We start from the raw sequence: 21,635 nt of genomic DNA on the forward strand, positions 1-21,635 counted from the left end.
TAAACTGTTGGTTTCCTATGTTACACTGATGACATAGCTGCAGTTAAGGGACCCCTATGTCTAAGTTCGTATTTCAGTAAGGTTAGATATGTTCAGATACAAGAAATCTGAAAGGTGAAACACTAGAAATAAAAATCACTCATGTGCAAGTGCAGACTTAAGTACCTAATAAGTCTTACTAAAATGACAGTTTGAATTACCACATTATCCTTGTACTAAGGTCCAAATAGGCTATTTTCACCACATTACAGTCCAAATTACAATTTACTTTTGTCTATGATTAAATATGAACTCTGGGGAAACCTTCCCTTTCTTTTTTCCCCTTTTTGCTTACTCTAATAGCTGGTCTTGATATCATTAAATGGCATAGAACAAGCCAATATTTAGATTTCTGTTCAATTTTCTGTGTTTGGTCATTTTGACTTCATTCTCTTTGATGTCTAGAAAATAACTTTTCTTCATGCTCTTTGTATTCAAGGGGAAAAAAAATCTGCAACTCTTTTGGTGTGCTAAGAATAGGCATGGATATGTTGGGACAGGAAATACATACATGCCACTACAATTAAAATAGATTAATTTGTTAGCAATTCCATAATATCCCCCAAATGCAGAAATTCTAAACAGTGTGTAGTCATCTGAGTAACTCCTCTTTTCTGCTGCCAGGCTCCACAAGCTGAGTCTTCCATAACAGTGAATATCACGGGGAGAGACAGCACAACAAATTGTGTGGGCTAATATTGAACACTGCAGCACCAGCCAGTAGGATATAGTGCATATTTCAGACAGTCCCTTAATCTCCCACCTACTGAAGCCGACTCCTTTTTTGCAAGCTCTTTCCATTTTATGATTTCTCAGCTTTCTCTGCGTGCTCTCATACATGACCGCCTTTCCTGACACATTCCCTGGATAATTTCACCACTGAATTCCAGTTGTATGCATGGTAAGTAGAGAGCACTTTTTAAAATCAGGGTGGATTTGTGCTCTTCCTAGAATAAGAATTCTCAAAACCAGTCTGAAATCCCCAACTCCCCAGAAAATAACAGCCAAATGATGATCGCGAAGAGCAATTTAAGATGCAGCTCTCTGACAGATGCTAAAACCAACGCATCTTCTATGTAAATGCAGTAAATTTATATATATAATCCTTCCATTATTCAAGTCTAAAACAAGAAAAACAAAACCATATTTTCTCTTTACACCAAGATTATAAATTAAGACATGATAATTGGGTGTTGTGAGGTTACGGAAATGCTAATGGCTGAAAGTTTTTGTTCCAGCATTACAGTTTCTTTTTTTTCTTCTTTTTTTTTTTAATGAATTCTTTCTCTCATTTGAGACAAATGCCATTTCTGAAGAAAGAAATGTGGGTGTAAAAAATTACTACTTGTTTTTTTCTTCATGGGCCTTTCATGATTTTATGCTGACTCTAAAAAGAAGTTTTGTATAATCTTAGCTGCGACAATGAGCAAGCACTGTTTGAGCTACAGGGGAGATAATGCAAGAATATAAACTCACTACATAATTTTATTTTTCCAATTCAAAACTGAACTTCACTTGCAGCCCTGAATTATTCTTGCTGGTTCACTTAGCTGGGAGACAGAACTTCTTGGGATTCACACTTTGGTCTCTGCTATACAGCTGTCCCCTGTACACCTCTGCTCTGAGAAAAGGCTCTGGAACATTGCATGACAGGATTTTATAGCTGAATTTCCACCAACAGTGCTCCTCTTGCATTGCACTCCAGATGGAATACTCTCATCTCTGCCACAGAAGTTATTCACAGCGTGATGCCACGTCTTAAACTCGTCTCATGGTTTTGTGCAGTTTCATTGTAAAATACATCAGAGGCTTAACTCTTCAGATAAAAAACAGAGCTGAGAACAGGAAGGGGACACAATACTTTCACTTACTTTATCAGAGTGCATGAACCTGATTGTTGGTTGGTGAGGCCATGTAATCATCAGTCTTCCCTCCTGACCCTTTATCCCACTCTGTACAGGGAGCCCAGGTTTGCATCAGGACTGGAAACACCAGCAAGAAAACTTTTTCCAGGATGCCAGATGTCTGATAGTGGGAAAAAACCCAAAACAAAACAAAATCAAAACAACCCTAAAACTTTGTTTTGAGATGGAGAGGCTGCTGTCAACTAAGGAATCGAATGCACAAAAGTTGCACCCATCTCTTTCTGACAGGAAAGACCATCACATGAAGAAGGAAACAAGCCAAGTCTAGATGCAAAGGGAAGCAGGTGAAAGGAGGAGGGGGCGATAGCAAGACTTTGAGGACCTGAATTCGTTTAATTTGTAGTGGCAAACTGGTTTGTAGACGTCAAGAAAAAAAAAACAAAACCAATAAAAACCAACCAACCAACAACAACAACAAAACACAAAAAACCCACAAAAAATCCCTGCCAAAATAAAATTAACAATGACAGACTTCTGAAAACTTTCTTCTAGTCCATATTTGTTTCTTTGTGTACCATTTTTACCTTTAAAATTTCCAGTCTAACTTTTGGTGACTCAACAAAAGGTGTAGGATGTCAGGAGGATCTGGGTTCCCATTTTCTGTGTGCCATGTTGCGTGCTAGACCTGGGCTACCTTATCTGAGGATACTCAGCAGAAGGCTCCCACTGTGTGCAGATCAGATGAAGTCTGTCAAGCACTGATATAAAACCATGGAGGAACTCAGGGAAAAGTCCAATCATCCTGCAACTTCTCAGGGCTCTGCTGTATCTGAAGCTCAGGTGTGACTTCCATTGCTCCTAGTTGTGCCAGGCCTCTCTGTACATAGGCTTCAGGTCTGCAGCATTTGCACAGACTCATTTTATTTCTCTATACCTACAAAACTTTAGGAGAGTGAGCTGTGATGCAGCTCTGTGTTTTCCATCAACAGCAAATTCCAGCCACTGAATAAGGTAATGGTCTGTCACACTTCAAGGACTGAAAGATCCTAGACACATTCCACAATTTATAGAGGTAACACATTCCTGAATACAGCACATTACAGATGCTACAACACACACAGCATTGGAGAGGAAGCATTCTGATTTTTTATATTCTTTCCACTTTGAAAGGCAGGTAGGGATTTTTGTTCCTTTTGTCCTCTCATGCAGAAAAGGCATCAATTTGAAAAGCTCCAACTTCACAGTATCTTGTGAGAGTTAATATTAGAAAGTGACAAGTATTGAAGTTAATTAGCAAGTGTGGCAGTCTCAGTCCCAAACCACATACCAACTCTGTAGCCATGTGCTTTGTGCCCCTTCCTGATTAGAATTTTAATAATGTGTCTACAGCAATTTCACTTTTCCAAACAAGTCTGTTGCCAAAGTAAGCCACATTGTCTTCTAAGACGACTTTTACAGGATAATTCTGACATTACATGTTCAGTGGCTTGACAGCATGAAATATATTGAAAGTTGATCTCAGATTCAGCTTGTTTGAAATGTTTTAAAATAGGAAAAAAGCATCTGCGCAGGTTTGATGTCCACAAGTATCATGATTATAAAAACCAAAAGTGTAGTACTTCTAATTAATAATCCACTTTCTTAGACTTGTATTTCTAAGAAATGCTCTTTGCTATTCAGCATGTTGCCTCCAAAGGGTAGGTATACAAAGGGAAGACAGGAGAGGTTTGGAATCAGCATAAAATATAAAAATACCAAGTTGCTATCTATTGTGTATTTTAAGAGAAGTCCTCAACGTATGTTATATCTATAGAAATACTAACACCGTAGAAAACCTGGAAAATGTATTCCTTAAATAAAGGAACTGAGTAATGAATCTGTCCTGAATACACACAGATACCCATGTTATTGAGTAGAAATATGTCATTTTTACACATCCTTAAGTTGAAGCTTTGTAAGATTCATATTACTGGCACTCTGTGAAATACCTCTTAAGGATTAGAGTGCATAAGAGTAACGGTGTGACCAGTTCAACTCTGTGCATCAGTACAACTTCTGTGCATACTCGTGTTACAATTATTATAGCCTTTCCAGGCATCATGAGAATATTTTTGGAAAGTATGTCTTCAGTCCCTATAGAGCATCGTACAATATGATAAAAACACTTTTTTTTTCCTTTTTAATGCAAGAAATGCTGTTATTACTGTAGAGAAATCTGTTCCCATCAGCTAAATCACTCCCACTACACATTTTCAAAAGAGGTGGATACTCCCTGTATTATTTAGATGAGGAAACTGAGAAACTGTGCAGCTTCTCAGAATTAGGGAATGAGTGTTACAGAAATAACAGCCAGATCTGGGTTTCCTGAGCTTCCAAATATGTTCACTGTTCACAGGACTTTTGTCTCAGGGGCAAAATGCTTTTACACATGGACATATTTTGAGGCTAAGCACAAGAAAGTGAATGAGTCTGGTATCCTGACTCATGTGGTCTCAACAGGAGATGTATGAGGCAAGTCACAGAATTCACCCAACTAAGTATGTACAAGGGAAAAAGGAGAAAAAGGATTCTTAAGTCTGTATTTTCATTCTTTCTTATTGCTTCTTTCCTAAATATGTGCCTTTGAAATCAACAGTTTATGAATTTGGTTTGTTGGAGGCGATTTTATTGTTGCTGCTTTTAAATATTATTTATATGTGTGTAGTCTTCCTTGCAATATCACCTTAATTTCTTGGTCTATTTTCCATTTTTCTCATGAAGTCATGAACAGACACAAACATGCCAGCCTTGTGGGACAGTCTTATAGCCTAGTGTGCACTAGGGACTTATGCCCAACCTTTATATTGTGGAAAGCATTTTGTGGCAACGCAGGTGAAAACAAAGTAGTTGAAATATCTCTAAGTAACCTGATCAAGAGACAGCAGAGCACAATCTGGTGTATTAAAAACATTCCTTGCATATTAAAAAACAAATTGATATGATGCCATGAGGAAAATCATCACTTAAATGATGGAGAAGGTGGGATTTGTTAAGAGAATTAAGAAGCTGGCAGCCTGCAGCAGTAAGTGACATGCCCTACTTTACATTGCATTCCCCACATTTTGAAAAGCCGTGTCACACTAAACCATACTAACACGAAGAGACTCTGTTCCTGTGGCTTGTTCCAGTGCTGTTCTGAGCACATGGAGAAGCAGAGTGCTTAGAGGATTAGCATTCCTGCCAACACAAGGAATTGCTGCACTACTTCCACAGCAGAGTCTTACCAGATGAGCATGTCAAATGCGCTGCATTCTAATCTGAAGTTGCCTATTATTTGCAACAGAAAGACAAAGATACCTTGTGGATCTTAGTGATTCCTTTGGAGAATAGAGAGGAGGAAAAAAAGTCTAGCTGATGTTTTTTCCTTGCTCTGATAGTTCTGTTTGGCTTTTTTCAAACACAAAGCGACTCCTTGATCTGCCTTTCTGCCAGCAGTATTTGCCCTGAACCCCTAATCCACTGTAAGAAATACAGTGGGAACTTGAGGAGCTGCTTCCACAGTTGTACAAACAGACAGCACCCAAGAGCTGGTGTAATTTCAGCTTTAGTCTGCAGCTACATCCCACCTCCTTTTCCCTTAGCAATGCCAATGTAGAGGCACACAACCTACATAGCCACCTACACTGCAAAAAGAAACATGATCTTGTAGACTGCTGATAATTGATTACTTCTGTTTAAAAATACAAAGAATACTAAGGACTGCATTAAGCAAGGGAAAAAAACCAATCATCTGTTTTAAGGAACCTTTAGTGTACTTTGTATGTGTCTCCCTTTGGAATCAGAAGATTTTTGTGTGAATGAAGTCGAAAAGGAGAAGAACACCACTAAATCTGTCCTATTTCTCTCTCAGCAGTGATGTGCTTGCTGTTTCTTGGAATTTACACATCTAACAGAACTGAAGCCACACTGACTATGTGGACTGCATACCTTCCTGGATTTCTCATGTTGTTTGGGCAGGCTAAGAGCCTGTCTTTGTGTGTGGCAATCCATAAAATGGCCTCACTGGGTTTCCTCTAAGTAAGAGAAATTCATCAAAGCACATCTTAAATTACTTATTATGGCATCATCTTAGGCTAAAATGAGAGCCCACATCAGGAAAGAAGCTGTAAGGGATGGGAAGGCGTGGGAACTGAAAGATGACACATGGTAAGAGATACCATGTGCCTAAAGAGAAACTGCTCTTTAGGTTTTACAAGATCTAGCCTGCTTGGGGATACCCTAACAGGCATCATGGAGAGCTTGTTTAGGGTGTGTGCAAACCAACTGGGTGATCACAGGGACTACAACAGAACAGCAGCTGACACACTAATGTGAATAAAATGCAACTCTACTTAACTCTATAGATACAAAACTAATGGCTACTTGCAAAGTATTTTAGCCTTGCTTTATTCAAAGTCAAATAAAAATGCTAGATACACAAATGATCCTTATGTTCAATTAGATTAAGGATTTTACTTCCTTAAATTCCTGATAATTTCTTACTAGACTTGATATTTCCATGGGAGCAGTACAAGGCTTCCTTTATCAGTTGCAGGAACCCTTTCTGCCTGCCCATCTGTAATAGGCACAGTTTTGATTTTCTCTTTGCCATTTCAAAATTAAAGAAATACAAAAACAAAGCAAACAAAAAAGATAGGTCACCCACTGGAAGTAAGCAGTGCTAAAAAGCATCCTAGGCAACTTTATTGTACTCTGTACAAGATGATGTTCTGACAGTAAATTTTATGATCTTATATCTTAAGCCTCATAATAATTGTCACTGACTCAAAAGCTAGTGAAAACAAAAGACCTTGATTTTCAAGAGTCATGTAAGGAACAGTGAATAACACTTCTGTTTCTTAACTGCTACCTTTCCATTGCTGATGTTCAAATTCATTAATTAAAGTGCTACTGTTTGTATTTTATATGTAAATTCAAAATGTTTCTTCTGACAGAAGAGAGAAAAATGCTTTTTACATTTCTTATCTTAGGAGATGCCTGAAGAGTCCTGTAATTATCCCATGTTTTCTAATGCTGTAGCTCATTTCTGATCTGGTATTTTATTTCAGCATAGGACTGCAGAGCAAGGGGACCCCAGCTGTTTAACAGTACCTGTGGAGCAGGCTGATACTGCCACCTTGGGGAGGATTTTTTTCCAGGTTTGAGGAGCCCATGCAAGTGTCATGTAAATCAGTTTGTTTTTTCCCTGTCATAATCCTCCCAAGAAGAAAACTTTTTAAAATCCTCTGCCCATGCAGTTGTAAGACCTTCCAAATGTGTTCCAACTTGGATTGTATTCCTTTCACAATAATACTGAAAAGAAATGCTTTTTTTAACTTTCACAAGTTTTAGAGCTCATTCAGGTAGTACCTCTTTTACATCACTCTTAATTTTACAGCCATCTTGCCATTACAAAAGCCCTGTTCTGCATCCAGCTGGGCAAGCTGTATTTTGCATACAATGCTCCCTTTTTTCTGGTATTCTAGGTTTTTTTGGTAGTCTAAATCCTTGTCCCTGGCAGCTAAAATTATCTAGTTAGATGCAACTGCCAGGACATATATGACTCAGATGTCATAAGGGGCATTACTGTGCAAAGGAGCAGTTCAATGAAAAACACAGATCTAGACTGGCAATTTAACAAAAGTCAAGATCCATAATTTATGAGACTGATCTACCCTTTTGCTTTGCAATCGAGTGACTCCTCATCCAGTCTTCTTTGAGTTTGTATTCACCAGCAGGTGAAGGACCTTGCCATACACTTTCTATATAAATGTGCCTTGAGACACAAAGGCTGTGTACGGTACAGAGCTCTAAGGCACTGGGAACCATAAGAAGTTGCCAAAGGTACATAAAATTACAGGGACAGCTTTCATGTCTGACTTCTCTCTAGAAGAGGCAGGCCCAAGAACACTTGAAAAACATTCAGTAACAAAATTTTTTCCATGGTCACCTTCAGCCAAGTAACCCAAACGAGGAACTCATTCATGACTCACGATGTGAATTGACACGAGGAGTTCCTACCTTCTGCCAGAGCACTGGCTGGGCTCATGGCTCCACAGCAGGACACAACGGGCTTCTAGAGGAACTGCAGCCCCCCTTCACTGCTGTGGCTGGCAGGAACAGCCCTGGTAACGTGGTAAACCAACACTTACAAGCTCCCACATTGAGCTACACCTCGGATCACAACATCCCCAGCCAGGACTGGGCTCTGGAAAGCACATTCCTCTTTTCCTGCCACCACATACAGCTTACACACCAGATTAATGTTCTTACTGACAAGTATCTCAATACCCTTGGAGTAAACTTCTGCCTGTACCTCTGGGATTTACAGAGAGATGGCTGATCAATGTAAACAGATAGGACAGGCTCATCCACTCTCCCATTCTAAAACTAAAGCCTGGTCATTAAAGCACAAATTTACATTTATTTTCTAACCAGTTACCTTCCCACTTGTGGAAAATTGGAAAAAAACAAGCGATAGGTCCTTCTGAACAATCCTCTATTTCTGGTTTGAATGTTACTATAGCATGGCAAATAATGATGCTTGCAAAAAAATTATTAGGCTAACAGCCATTAGCTAATGCATACCACTGGCAGTTCTGCCAGAAGTCTTCAGTTTTCTTCCTGGTTCACAAATACTTTCTGTATTTTAATATATTTGTTATTATTTTAATCCATCTTTGTTAAGCAAACATCTTTTTATCTGCAAATGATTTACATTGTGCTATGAAAATATTGTAATTAGTAATTCATTGCAAAAATAAGAGAGTGCATTTCCTATTCACATGCACGTATGAAGACACATTCAAGAACTTACAATACAAAGGAATCCCACTACTACATTTATTATTTGCACGTTTAACTGCTGGTGGAATTAATTTACTTTTAAAAATATCAATGTCATGCAATCACTTAAGTGACTTCAAAAACAGTATTTGCAGCTGAGTTACAAAAATTCAACCGTGCCAATTACTGACCAAACATATGCAATTGAATGAGGAGCTATCAGTAATAAATTAACCAGATTAACGTGTACGTAACAGTCTCAGCGTGGTACGGGGCTGCTGTTAGTTTCAAAGTTCACATATGAACTTCTTTCTATACTGCACATGTGGTTTATGAATGAAGCCTGAATGAAAGAAGAAATTAAGGGAAAATAAGGTAAGTGACCCAAAATGAAACTAATCTAAGTATTTAAGCATAGACTACTTACAGGGAAAAAACACCAAATCTTTGATTATGATTTAAAAAAGGAATGGATGAATCCATGTCCACTACTTCCTATTATTATGCTACAAGTGTACAATGTATATCTAGACTGATAAATAACTGAAGACAACCATTTCATAAGATATATTTCTTAAAAGGAAATTCATCATTGAAAAATTAAAAAAAAACCTCACTGTGAATCCAGTAAGGAAGATTATCATATACATATTCAATGTTGACTATAACAAAATTAGTATGTTACTAGCTCTTGCATCTTTGCTGTTGTACTGAAGTTATTTCATAATATTCATTTAGGCATGGAATTTATATGAGAGAGAAAGCTTAAACTAAACAGCAAGAATCTAAATAATTAATCGGAGGAAATCCCAGTCTGAAATTGTCCATGGCCTCTCTATGAGTACCTAAACATAGTATCTTAAAACAAACAAAAAAATTCTTTCTGAAGTTCACAAGTCACAGAAACTTAAAATCCACTATTTGCCACTATGGTTTTACCTTCTCAAACATATCTCAACTTATTTAAATAAGAAGTTTTCCTGTTAGATGATCAGCACACACCAAACCCCTTCAACCCCTACTGGGTTACAGAAAAGTACAAAGAGAATGAGAGGTCTTGTTTATGAACAAATAGAGTAACTGGAAATGATCCCAAGCCAGCTCCCTCTCTCTATCCACCAGTCTATGTTTTTCTTTCCCACATACTGCGCTAATAAGTTGGTTTAGTATACATTTCCAAAATCTCATTTACATGAGATTGGCTATTTCAGCTCTCCTCTTTTTTTTTTTAATGGAGGTATTTTTCTGCATCAGAAAGCCCTTTCTGACTACCGTCTATTTCAACATCAGTAGTAGCTGATGAAAAACATATTTTAAGCTGTGAAAAAGTGCTCCCTTAAAATCTACTTCTCCTTGATTATTCTTTTCCCTAAAGCAAATAAATACCTACATCCTGAAACACTGTCACTTAATAACAGCAGCACCTATTTGTCACCATTCTTTTCCTCCTTCCCTAGTTTGCCTCCTTTTCCTAACCTACTACTGTCCCAGAATGGCAACAGTGTGTTGCCCAACTCCTCCCCTCTCTGTTGTCTCTCCACATTATTGCTTCTTCCTGAAACTCTTTTTACATTTCAGGCAGGGAAAAACACTTAAAAAACACTGAATATTGGAAATTCTTGCCTCTTCTTCCCCCCCACCCCCTGAAGCTATCTGAAGCACCTAATGTTATTTGTACTTAGTGACAGGTTTGTGGATAAAAACACTGACAATGGCAGACAGCAATGAGATGACAATCAACCTTGTTGTGCTTGGAAAGACTCAGACTGGCAAAAGTGCTGCTGGCAACAGCCTGCTGGGCAGTGCAGACTTCGAGAGCCGTCTGTGCCCCAGCTCTGTGACCACACGCTGCAGCCTGGGACGCAGCGGCCGCATTTCGGGGCTCATCCGGAGGAACGGCCGCGAGTCAGCTCTGCGTGTCCGAGTGCTGGACACCCCCAGCTACCCTCACAGTGCTCTGGGCAAACAGCACGTGAGGGACACCGTGAGAGCAGCCCTGGCTCAGCACTTCGGGGAGGAAGGCCTGCACTTGGCCCTCTTGGTCCTCAGGGCTGACCTGCCTCTGTGTCCAGATGAAAGCCATGACACAGTACAGCTCATCCAGGTAACAAACAAACAAACAAACAAACAAACAAACAAAAAGAAGAAAGTCTTTGCCCTAATGGCAACTCTTTCATCCTCAGGTGACAATACAATAGCTATGGAAGAGTTGACTCTTCCATAAAAGAAAAGTGAAATATTTTTTTTCCAACAACAGCCTGATGAATTGCGAGTGGCAGACACTAATTTCAGAACAAAGACTGCAATTGATTTTGAGTCCTCAGCAAATCAAAGCTCTCTCCTCTCTTTCTGAAACTGGTAACTCAAGACTTCCTTGGGCAGCTTAAAGGAAAATTTTCTATGTGCTTGGTATTTTTCATCCCTAGGGTCTAAAACAGATTAATCACCATCAATACACCAGGTGTTTTTGACACCCCACTTACCTTGGAAGTAGGCAGACATACTTTAAAGTAGATTTATATACCGCAGCATTTAGGTTACAGAGTTAAGATTACTGCAGTGTCCTTTACTACCAAGGTAGGCTTCTTGTCATATACAGGAGTTAGCAGGATTGCCCGAAGTCGTAATTACATTTCCACCTGTAAATTAAAGCCCAACCTCTCTTATTCCTATTAAAATTTTCTGTACTTTATGAAAGAAAAGCAGCTTGTTCTCTCCATTCTCCTCCATCAGATAAATCACAGAAGTTGAAGAAAACTCTCTGGCCCATTATTGAAGGTATTGCATTTGATTTGTGTTTTTCCTGAATTGCTGAGAATAGTTGAGTTTCATGGATCACAGTTGGAACTGAAGTTGATGTTACATAGAAATTCATAATTTATTTTTTTAACAAAAGGTGCTTCAGTGTTTTCAAAAACATTTTTTTGAAGAGCTCTAAAAAGTGTGGCGATATGAATATGTGGCAACTACCGATTTCAAACTAAGGTGTGACATGGTCAAACAACCATTTTTCTTTACTTACATGAATATTTTTTAACTGGAGACATTCTGTTAACATCTGTAGCCAGGGAACAGAGAACTGCTAGTACTGCATGACCACATATTTCCACTGAAATTGGATGTCAATGTCTCAGAAAGGTGAAAAAAGACCCAGAAATTTCAGCAACTCGGATAACATGAACTGGATTACTGCCAGGGGAAAAAAAAAAACATACATGTAAATGGTCTGGTAATGTACTAAGCATATGAAATGGGAGTGGGGAAAAGAAATAAGAGATAACTAGTTAAAATTTGCTTTTCATTACAGGAACTTCTGGGTCCCACGTGGAAGGATTTCACTGCAGTCCTACTTACTCATGCAGACAAGGCAGAAGAGGCTGGATACAGTGAGGAAACATATTTGCACAGTGCCTCAAGTACCCTGTTGTCACTTTTGAGCACAGTACAGCATAAATATATCTTCCTAGACAACCACAACAGCATAATTAAAGAGGAAAGAAATATTGTCTTAAGAAAGCTCTTGAATTTCATACAAAGAAATAATTATCAAGTACTACTTAAACACAGCAAGGAATAAAATTAGCTTTAAGGTGCTCACTTGTCTATTTTCTATAGTAGGTAGCATCTAACAGAAATAAAAGAGTAAAAGCCATCAACTGAAAAACTCCACATCCATATCAAACATCTTTGAACACACAATTAGAAATATCTCTTTAGCTTATCAAACGACTTGCCTTCCACAGAGGACCTCACACTACAGCATTCAGAATCTAGATTTGGCCACAAAATCAGAACAAGCTAGTGATCCAAAATCATGCTCCTAATGTGTGTGTAGTTACAAATGGGATTTTGCACTTCACCAGACTGTATATTCCAGTTCACACAGAATATAGATCTGGAAAAATAAAATAAAATTTTAAAAGAAAAAAAAAGGTAAAAAAAGAAGTAAAAAATGCGTGAGTTCAGACTCAGGAGGCCTCTTAGCTCAATTCTTCAAGCCTTCAGAATTTCCTCTGAACTTCCTTTTCTAAAAAGAGCTTTCCGGTACTAAAAGCTAAGATTTATCTGTTGTAAAACTATTCCTACCATGATTCAAGATTAGTTATAACTGAGTTCTTGAACTACAATGATTTTATTTAATAAGACATTATAGCATATACAGTTTACTAGGCAGATAAAATGGCTTCAATGTGCTTAATACTATTCAGCACATTTAAAAGAACTAATTACTATTACTTATTGCCAGATGCATGAAAAACTAACAGGCACAAACAAAACTCATTCAAAAAGAAAATCTGTTCATATCCTCTTTATGCATGTTCCTTTTAATGTTATATCACTGTCATTTTGTTTTCTCTCCACTTACTGGATGAAGTTCAAAGCCTGCAAAATTTAGAAAGGCTCAAGTTTGTTTTTAATTTTAGTATTTAAAATAGTATTTACTGTTTCAATGGTTATACAGCAACAATTTAATTTAATATTATATGCAAAAATATCTGAATTATCTCTATATAGCTACTTAAAAGAGTTATTGAAAATGGATCCGAAGTATTTATTTTCATATTACTGAAAGTAAGGAATTAAAAGAATGATTTTGAGGCTAATAGCCTAGCAACATGACTACTTGTACAACATTACTATGAAATAATTCTAACTGTAAAAATTGAAGAAGCTATTTCTGTTAAAACCAAAGCACTTTTTGTAGAAAACATCGTTGCATAAAAGCACATTAAAACAAAACCAAAAAATCTATTCATTTTATACCCATTTGAGCAATGGAAAAAGAATTTTTTTTTGTTTGGTTGCTTTTTGGGTTTTCTTGCAGGCTGGTCTTTTGGGGTTTGAGGGGTTTTTTATTTTTTATTAGTTCCAGGAAAATGTTATTAATTATTTCTTTGTCCTACCTATTGGTTTGGAAGGATATACCTGGATGGACTAGATAAAGAACTAGTCTAGCAAAGTGGCAGCTTTGATCTTAATGAAATTATAACAGTTTCGTTCTGGGGACATGAAAATGTGTCCATTTGAACATCCTAGGGCATAAACCACCATAGTTTAATCTTACAGTTACAACTGACTGCAGACTACAGAGAGAACACAGGCAAGAACAAAGGTGCAGAGGCTTACAATACACCTGAAAACCGCTTAGAAGAAGAGGAGAAAAACTATTACAAAGCGACTAGAAGAATAAAGGCAATTGTGATCTTCACTAACCAGCTGCTAGTCCTGCAATTGGCACAAAAGGAACACGGCAGAATATTTTCCTTATTTCCTTTAGCTCTTGCTAAATAGAAGCTCTACACCTTCAAGCTGTCCAGAATTTACTTGCCTGCCTGTGGTCCCACCACAAACAAGCCTTGGCAATTAAGTTATGAGCACTGAGTGGTTAATAACTGCTGACAGCACACAACCTCAAGGACAACAAGCCTACTGAATGAGTGAATTGTCAAAATGTTGGAGATGTAACATATTATGGAAAAGAAGTAAAAAAAAACCAGGTCTTAGCCATGCATTTCATGTTTTTTATTCTGCTTGCATCACTTTCCATTTCAACATCTGTACAAGTTTCTAATAACCATTTATTTATTTATTTATTTGATTCCGCTGTTTGCCATGGTCTCTGCCCTGCACACTCCTTTCCCTTTCACTTCAAATGGAACTCCTTTGTATGTAGCAACACACTGGTCATTGGTATGAAGATCAGGTTGGATTTGCTCCCAAATCTTCTTCTTTGGATTAAGTTCCTTCTCAGGATCTCCTGTTTCAAAACAAAGAATAACCTCATAGCACACAACTCAGAACAAGAGCACCATGTACTTACACATCTATGACAGCTCACACAGCATCACTGCACACACTTTTAAGGGATAAAACCCCTAACGTTCCTTTTGATCATCAAAATGAAAACTTTAATTGGAATTAGGAATTGTCTAGGAGATGTCTCCAGAACCTCTCTGGAAAAGAGGATCTTTCAAGGTAAAAAGGTTGTATCAGACAACAAGCAACGTCAAAAGGAAGAAATTAAACCACTGTTGTTAGCTTATACTACAGTCCAAAAGAATTCCCAAGAATTAAGTACATATGGACCACAGAAGTACACTGTTCACCAAGACAGGTTTGTCAGCATCTTAACTTTAGAAATGAATGATGTTTTTACAAGAAATTAAATGCACTTAGCAGATGCTGTTACAGTTGTGGAGTACTGAACTTAGACAAGAACAGTCCAGAGGTAGAATACTGACATATAATTTTAGCCCCGAGTTACACACTGTTCTGCTATGCTTTGTATTGTTTGATGACAAGCTCTGGTGCCCATAACAACAGAGGCAGTAGAAATTGGCTAGAGTTTCAGCAATTATGGTCTCAGTCTTGATAAGCTTCAGTTTCCTGTTTCCATGGATATATCATAATGAGATACCTATACCCTAGTGGTATTGACAGTAACTAACAACATTAGCAAATCTGATTATTTAAGGATCTCTAATGACCACAAAGTGCAGGCTTCTTCTACTAATGTCTTGAAATTTTGTTAACAAATTAGATAGCATAGTGAAGGATATTTTTTCTATTTTTAAATAAACATGAAATTCAAAGTACAGACACAAACCAAACTAAATACAGGGATTTTAATGTATCTTCTTCTAGTAGTTGGTTGAAATTCATCACTGCTTGCTAAGTCCTGACTGACTGACCAACCAGTGGTTAAATCCACTACTCTCATTCCAGCCTGTCTTATGCCTTATTGGTATTCTCCTGTAAATGTTTTCCATAGTTCAGTCTACTTACATTCTCAATGCCTGCAAACCTGAGCTATTTCTGTCTGTATGGGTATTCTGTAGTGTCTGGGTGTCTGTATTCTGTAGTTTCTATATTTGCAAGAGAAGGAGACTAGGCCAGATTTCTCTGTGAAGTAAGCTAGTGTTATCAGAGCGGTATCTAATAATGCAGTCAAATTATTTCACATCCAGAGTGCATTTAGTATTTCAAAGAAAAATCAGTCACAACATTAATATTTTTATATAATATTTATAAGTAATATTAAACAGAGGAAAAAATTGAATACTCTAATTACTTAAATAATTGCACTACTAAGTAAAAATTATTAAATGTTTAGAGCTAATTGTGCATTTTCACAAAGATAAATCAGCTTAATGCTCAGGTTCATGAACAAAGGCAAACTTCGATTTAGACCACAGTGCATGCATACAAACTAATAAAATCATTAAATAGAATGTTAAGTGATCCATTGTACATTTTCCTTCCCCTCCTCAAATATAAAAAGCATATGATTTCTTTTTTTCAGTAAGAAAACCTCCTGACTTTTATTATAAAAAACAGGCTTTGGATGTTAATAAGTTTCTCTGGAATCCTGCGTCAAGCTCCCTTGGGATCTGTGGTGAGCTCATATTAGATTAGCATAGGCACCAATTTTAAATACTACCAGAGCTTTAGGCTGTGCATTTTCCTATGCCTTCTCCTCACTGCATTCCTTCTTCCCAGAAAATATTCTTTAAAAGAGTTTCTATAAATAAAATAAATTGAAGCTTTTAATGGCTTAATCACTTTTCCACTCTTTTTACCAAAAATGGGCCAAATAAGAGGTCCCAAATTTTGTTAAACATATCATTCCATCTCACAGCTTTATTACAAAAAATTTTCATAATAAGCAAGAAACCTCTCCACTTTGTAACAGTTAAAAAACTGCTGAAAGAATATATCTCAGCACAGCAAGGGGCAAAGGACAGAGTGATGTGTGACATGTGTGACTTTACTTAATGCCACTTGCCCCACAGTGGATTGTAACCATGCAGCTGAAGGAAAGCATGCATACAGTCTAGCTTTGATTAAAAAAACCTGCTAACTACAAGCTAACCACTGCACTCCAGCTTTACCACTTTTCCTTCTTTTAAAGAGATACTAATTCATTAAATTGCTAGTGATTCTTAGACCTGAATGATAATTTAATAATCTAATTTAAGTAACAGGTTTTTGGTTCCTGTGGCATCAAAGTATCTGATACTGCTATCAGAAAAGAGATTTCAGAGTTAGCTATAAATCTTCAAGTATTATTGTCCTCTTAAGGCAATTACTGTGCAGGAGGTTATAGAATTTACATACACATGATAGAAGAATTCTTACATAGTTTAAAAATCAGACCTTTTCTAGTGAAGATGGATAAAAATTTGGTAAAGTTCTTAATGCAAAAAAAGGCTCAAGAGACCTTGAAGATTCATGCACTGGAGTATAAAACACTTCAGTATTAAAAATTCCACTGAGGGCAAAGACATCAATTAAATAAACAAAACAGAACAGTACTCCAGGCAACAGCATTCCTTACCAAATCACTCCTCAATAACACTCAAGATAGTTCTAGGTAAACACTCCACTAGCTACAGAAAAAAAATTAATTGGTTTGAGAGAAGATACCATTTGTTTACTTTGACTAAAATGGCCAAAGAAAATTAGTCTGTATCTCATGAATATTTTGTATAATGGAGAGAGAAGACTTAAAAATAGCTCGATTCCAAGCTGCTTGATAGACAGCTGTGTGCATTTTAGAATTGCTTTATTGTTGCTAGTGGTGCTTCTGTTGCTTCACAGACTTTCATACTTCAAACCTAAATAAGACCCAGCTGTCCTTTCTATTTTAACTTCAAGGGCTCCAACTGAATCTTTATGCTTTACAATTACTTTTTAAAACAAATAATTGATCAGAATATAAATGGTTACAATTAAGCAGTGAAATTAAATGACATCTGACACAACAAGGAGTCTATCCTCCTAAGAAACAGCATCAGGCAAGTGCCAGATGGTCTTCAAGGAGACAGCAGCAGCCAAGAAGCAGAAGGTTTAAACACAAAAAAGGTGAGTAGAAGATAAAAACTGAGAAACCATTTTCCAGTCTCCAGAGAGCTTCCCCATCTCCCAATGAGTTTTCCCCTAATTTAGTTTACAACAGCAATATTGAAAAGACAAATATCCAACAAATAAATTTACAGAAACAGATGTCACCATGATTTTGTAGGTCTCCATCTACCAATGGGTTTTTTTGCATCTTCCTACTCAAGATAGTAAAATCACAAGTCTGAAAATTCTTTTAAAGAAGTTTTATGTAAGAAGAAGATAGATCACTCTACTTTGTACTATTAAGCATTAGGTAAATTTTCAAAGTCAATGATTAGCTTAAATCTCATACCTACAAAATTTTCCAAGCAGCTCTTTATGAAGCAGTAGAAAACAGTGCCACATTTCAGACTGCAATCTATAGCCCTGGATATATACACCTTGCAAAGGAATTGCAAAAACCTTCATTTGGCACTTATCAGAGCCCCATGTCTTGGACTCTCCACCAGAAGGAAACTGATACAATCCACACAAAATCTTGTCTTACTGGCTGCAAGTCATAACTTCAGAACTAGAACAACTTACACACCATATTTAGCTTATTCTGTATCTTTTAAAGATCAAAATGTCAACACGGTGTCTGCATACCATAACACCTGGGAATTATTTTAGAACAAATATTTCTATAACTGATTGCTCTAGGAAAGCTTTTTGCTAAACAACTGGAGTCAAATAGTTCAATAATTTTGATGAAACTCACTTCATCAGTCATGTGCAAGAACAGATATGCTGGTGAACACAAAACAGTGCTACTACCAGCTCTCACATTTCCAAATGCCAGGTATATGAAGCTACTTGAGATGTAATTTTGGAGGAAGGCTGTATCCTAGACAAAAGCAAACAAAAAAACCTCCTCAACCTGGGCAAAGAGGGTTTTTGAGGGCTAAACCCGTACATCATTTTCCAGGGCTTATGCACTGGAAGTGTTTATTCTACAACTTGATGCTCTCTTGCACATCCATTTCCACAGCAACAGATAGCAGTGTGAGTGTATTTGTACCTATGATTCTTGCAGGTAACAAAGGCTCAACATTTAATTCATCTTTACTCACTAGATGTGATAACAACTAGAAGCCATGAATGAGTATTCCTACAATTTAGTCAATGCAATTGATTGCTGAGGCATTTAAGATTTCAGTGCAGCTAACAAATTCTGCATCTCAACTAGCAAGCTTGGTATATTTTTAATACAGGAAACTAAAACTGAAAAAAAATTGCTGTCTGACTGATTTCCTTTTAAAACAGTATTATTTTAAAGTATTTTCAATTGGAGCATTAAATCGCAGCAAGCTGAGCTATTTTTTGATTTCATAAAACACCTAGATAGAGCATTGCTTCCTTTATCATATTCTAACCAAAATATATCTTTTTTTAAGCATCACAATTTCACTCTTGAGAAGTATAAATATACATATATACATACATATGTATTTCAGAAAGGTATTTCATGCAAATATGTTTAAGCATGGAGCTTGCCAAGAGGTTCATAAATCAAAACTCTGCTGTACAGCTAGAAATTGTCAGAAGTGCAATAGCTTATACAGGTTCATATGGCTCTATGCAGAAAATAAAAGTTACACCATTTTCTCACATGTGAAAGCCAACTTTTGAACAATAAACTCCTCCTGAAGATGAATACTTCATTGATAAATGCACACACATACACTTTCAACCAGTATGGGAAATACTGGGATTTGGATCATGTTCTTTCAAGTTTAAGTGATGGAGTGATCCTGACCAGAAGAGCACTGTTCACCAAGACCTCTGTGATCCCTGTAACAGCCGACCTGAGTAGCTCTGGGCTTGGGCTGTGCTGCAGAAATTCCTAAATTCCTTGGGTGCAGGATAAACCTAGGCAGCTGATTGTAGGAGAGGAGTCTACAGGCAGCTCCAATGAGCCACCTGTGTGTCCTCACCTTTCTGGGACAGCGCAGCACCAACTTCTCACACAAACTTCCTTTATGATTGACAGCCACAATGAGTAAAAAGATACAGCAATAACTCAAACAATGGAAAGGGAAGAAATTCTCCTTATGCACAGTGTGCTGCAGGTGCATTCCCATAATCTGTGACATGTAAGACTATTTATACTAGTCTCTCTTTTCAGACTCAGCTCTTAATAAACAGCATTTTAAATCAACACAATAAACCTATGATGCTTAATAATTTTCACTGAGGTGGAAGAAATGGAAAAATGGATGAAAAGTCATCTTTTGATAAAGTTTCATTTGGTAAAATTCTCATTTATATTCTGAAAAAAGATGGATTCATTGACTTTATTAAGTGGGAAAAAGTCCAATGTCTTTCTTTGGAAACCTAAAAAGATATTTTGTCCCAGACAAACAAACAAAAAAAACTGGCATTTTGAATATTACAGACTCCTCCCATGAATAGGAGATGTTATTCCAACCCCTTCTATCCCCTCCATCCCTTCTTCCTCAAAAAAGAAAAACTACCCAAAGTTCTGACACTTTCATTACAGTGAGGAGCTGAAATTAGGAATTTAATACTTTATCACTTACACTGAGACACTCTGAAAGATGCTTTACATTTGTTTGTTGCAATTTGCCAAGTACGTTTATCCATATATATCAAAACTGAAATACTTACTGACACGTAAATAATGGAGTATTTTTCATTTAAGTTCTATACAACTTTATCAAGTTACAGTTTTTTGACAGATAATAAAAGTATTTTCAATCCTTTATTTACACAATATTAGCATGGTAGTAAAAAAAATTAAAAACAAGAATTAATTCAGAAATTTCAACAAAAAACCCAACTTTAAAAAAAAGCTTTAAAAGAAGAGCTTTTAAAAAAAGCTGTTTTATGTGCTTCAACACTAAGGTTACCTTGGCATACTTGTTTCTATTATTTTCCCATATAACTACTTACCAGGAAAACCTTCAAAAGTGATTCTGTCCCCAGGTACCGCTCCGGGTGGAGGAGCCAGAATTTCCACTTTTTCTGGGGAGCTGGCACACATCACCATTGCTTGAGATACTACTCCTCTCATCTTTGCAGGCTTCAAGTTACAGAGTAGCACTGCCATCCGATTCTGCATCTTGGGGGAGGAAAACAGAAGGATGTGAGTACTTAAAATGGCACGTGGCTTTGGGGCTCCCATTATTTCATTACAATGAAAGAATTACAGTGATGAGATCTTACCATGACAACTGAAGGGTAAGAGAAGCACGTAGCAACAGATTCACAATTTTAATGGCTGGACACACCAGTAACATAACATCTAAACCCCCTAAGAGCTGGCCAGTGAGTAAGGGATTAAATGCTGAAATGTGACATATTTATCATGGAAATATAAATATTCAATTTATTAAATTAAAAACCAGATGAGGCATTTCACTTACATTCCCTCTTTATTCATTACAGACCACTGCTTTAGTCCTCTTTCAATATAGCACTATTAACTAAACAATTTCTATTTAATGATAATAATAATTTAACGATGATAATACTAAAAATAACAACAAGTCTACAAATTAGGCCCATAGGTAAAAATTTCAAAGTATATCCTGGAAGCTTAGAGGTCTTTTACATAATGAACTCACTTGAATCTTAAAATTTTATCTTAGTTAACCCAAACGCCTTGAGTGTTTTTTAGCCACCGAAAACGGGTGTATATACTGAACACTGAATTTTTTAGTGCAAACCTGTAAAACGTTTCTCTGTTTGTTGTTTTATTTTAATAATTACAATAGTAAAGCAGAGAAAATTCTCTTTGTTCAGAAAACTGCCACAATTTAGACTCTAAAACAAACCACACTTTCAAATGGAATAAAATTAAACCCTGAACATTCTTAAGAGACAAAGTAAGGATGTCTTAATTCCCACGCTGCTAGTGCACATTATATATAAGTATTTAATATTTCTAGATTTTGGTCTTTGTGCATTACAGTACCAACTTTGAACAAAATCTGCAAGATTAATAATTAATAAAACTCATATGATCAACTATTTCAAACACTGCATATTTTCCAAGGACAACACCTTAAAAAGCAAAAT

General features: G+C 36.8%; 2 protein-coding genes across 2 annotated transcripts in view; one reads left to right on the plus strand and one right to left on the minus strand.

Annotated features, from left to right (window-relative positions):
- Window positions 1-10,419: 10,419 nt before the first annotated feature.
- Window positions 10,420-12,285, plus strand: GIMD1 (GIMAP family P-loop NTPase domain containing 1). Its single transcript, XM_036382588.1, has 2 exons — window positions 10,420-10,812; window positions 12,016-12,285. The coding sequence occupies exons 1-2, from the start codon at window positions 10,420-10,422 to the stop codon at window positions 12,283-12,285; spliced, it is 663 nt and encodes a 220-aa protein (XP_036238481.1).
- A 1,931-nt stretch (window positions 12,286-14,216) lies between these two features.
- AIMP1 (aminoacyl tRNA synthetase complex interacting multifunctional protein 1) overlaps window positions 14,217-21,635 on the minus strand; it is a 31,484-nt gene continuing 24,065 nt past the window's right edge. The window contains exons 6-7 of the mRNA XM_036382586.2: window positions 20,508-20,676; window positions 14,217-14,466 (exon numbers count right to left, since the gene is read on the minus strand). Coding sequence (XP_036238479.1) covers window positions 14,300-14,466; window positions 20,508-20,676 — 336 coding nt within the window. The 3' untranslated portion in view covers window positions 14,217-14,299. The remainder of the gene's footprint in view (window positions 14,467-20,507; window positions 20,677-21,635) is intronic.

Source organism: Molothrus ater, chromosome 4 (genome assembly GCF_012460135.2).
Source record: "Molothrus ater isolate BHLD 08-10-18 breed brown headed cowbird chromosome 4, BPBGC_Mater_1.1, whole genome shotgun sequence".
Taxonomy (NCBI): domain Eukaryota; kingdom Metazoa; phylum Chordata; class Aves; order Passeriformes; family Icteridae; genus Molothrus; species Molothrus ater.

Excerpts from the sequence above, each read along its gene's own strand:
- GIMD1 (XM_036382588.1), top strand. The coding sequence starts at position 10,420 with ATGGCAGACAGCAATGAGATGACAATCAACCTTGTTGTGCTTGGAAAG. Across the intron at positions 10,813-12,015 it reads ACACAGTACAGCTCATCCAG|GAACTTCTGGGTCCCACGTG; the intron begins GTAACAAACAAA and ends TTTTCATTACAG.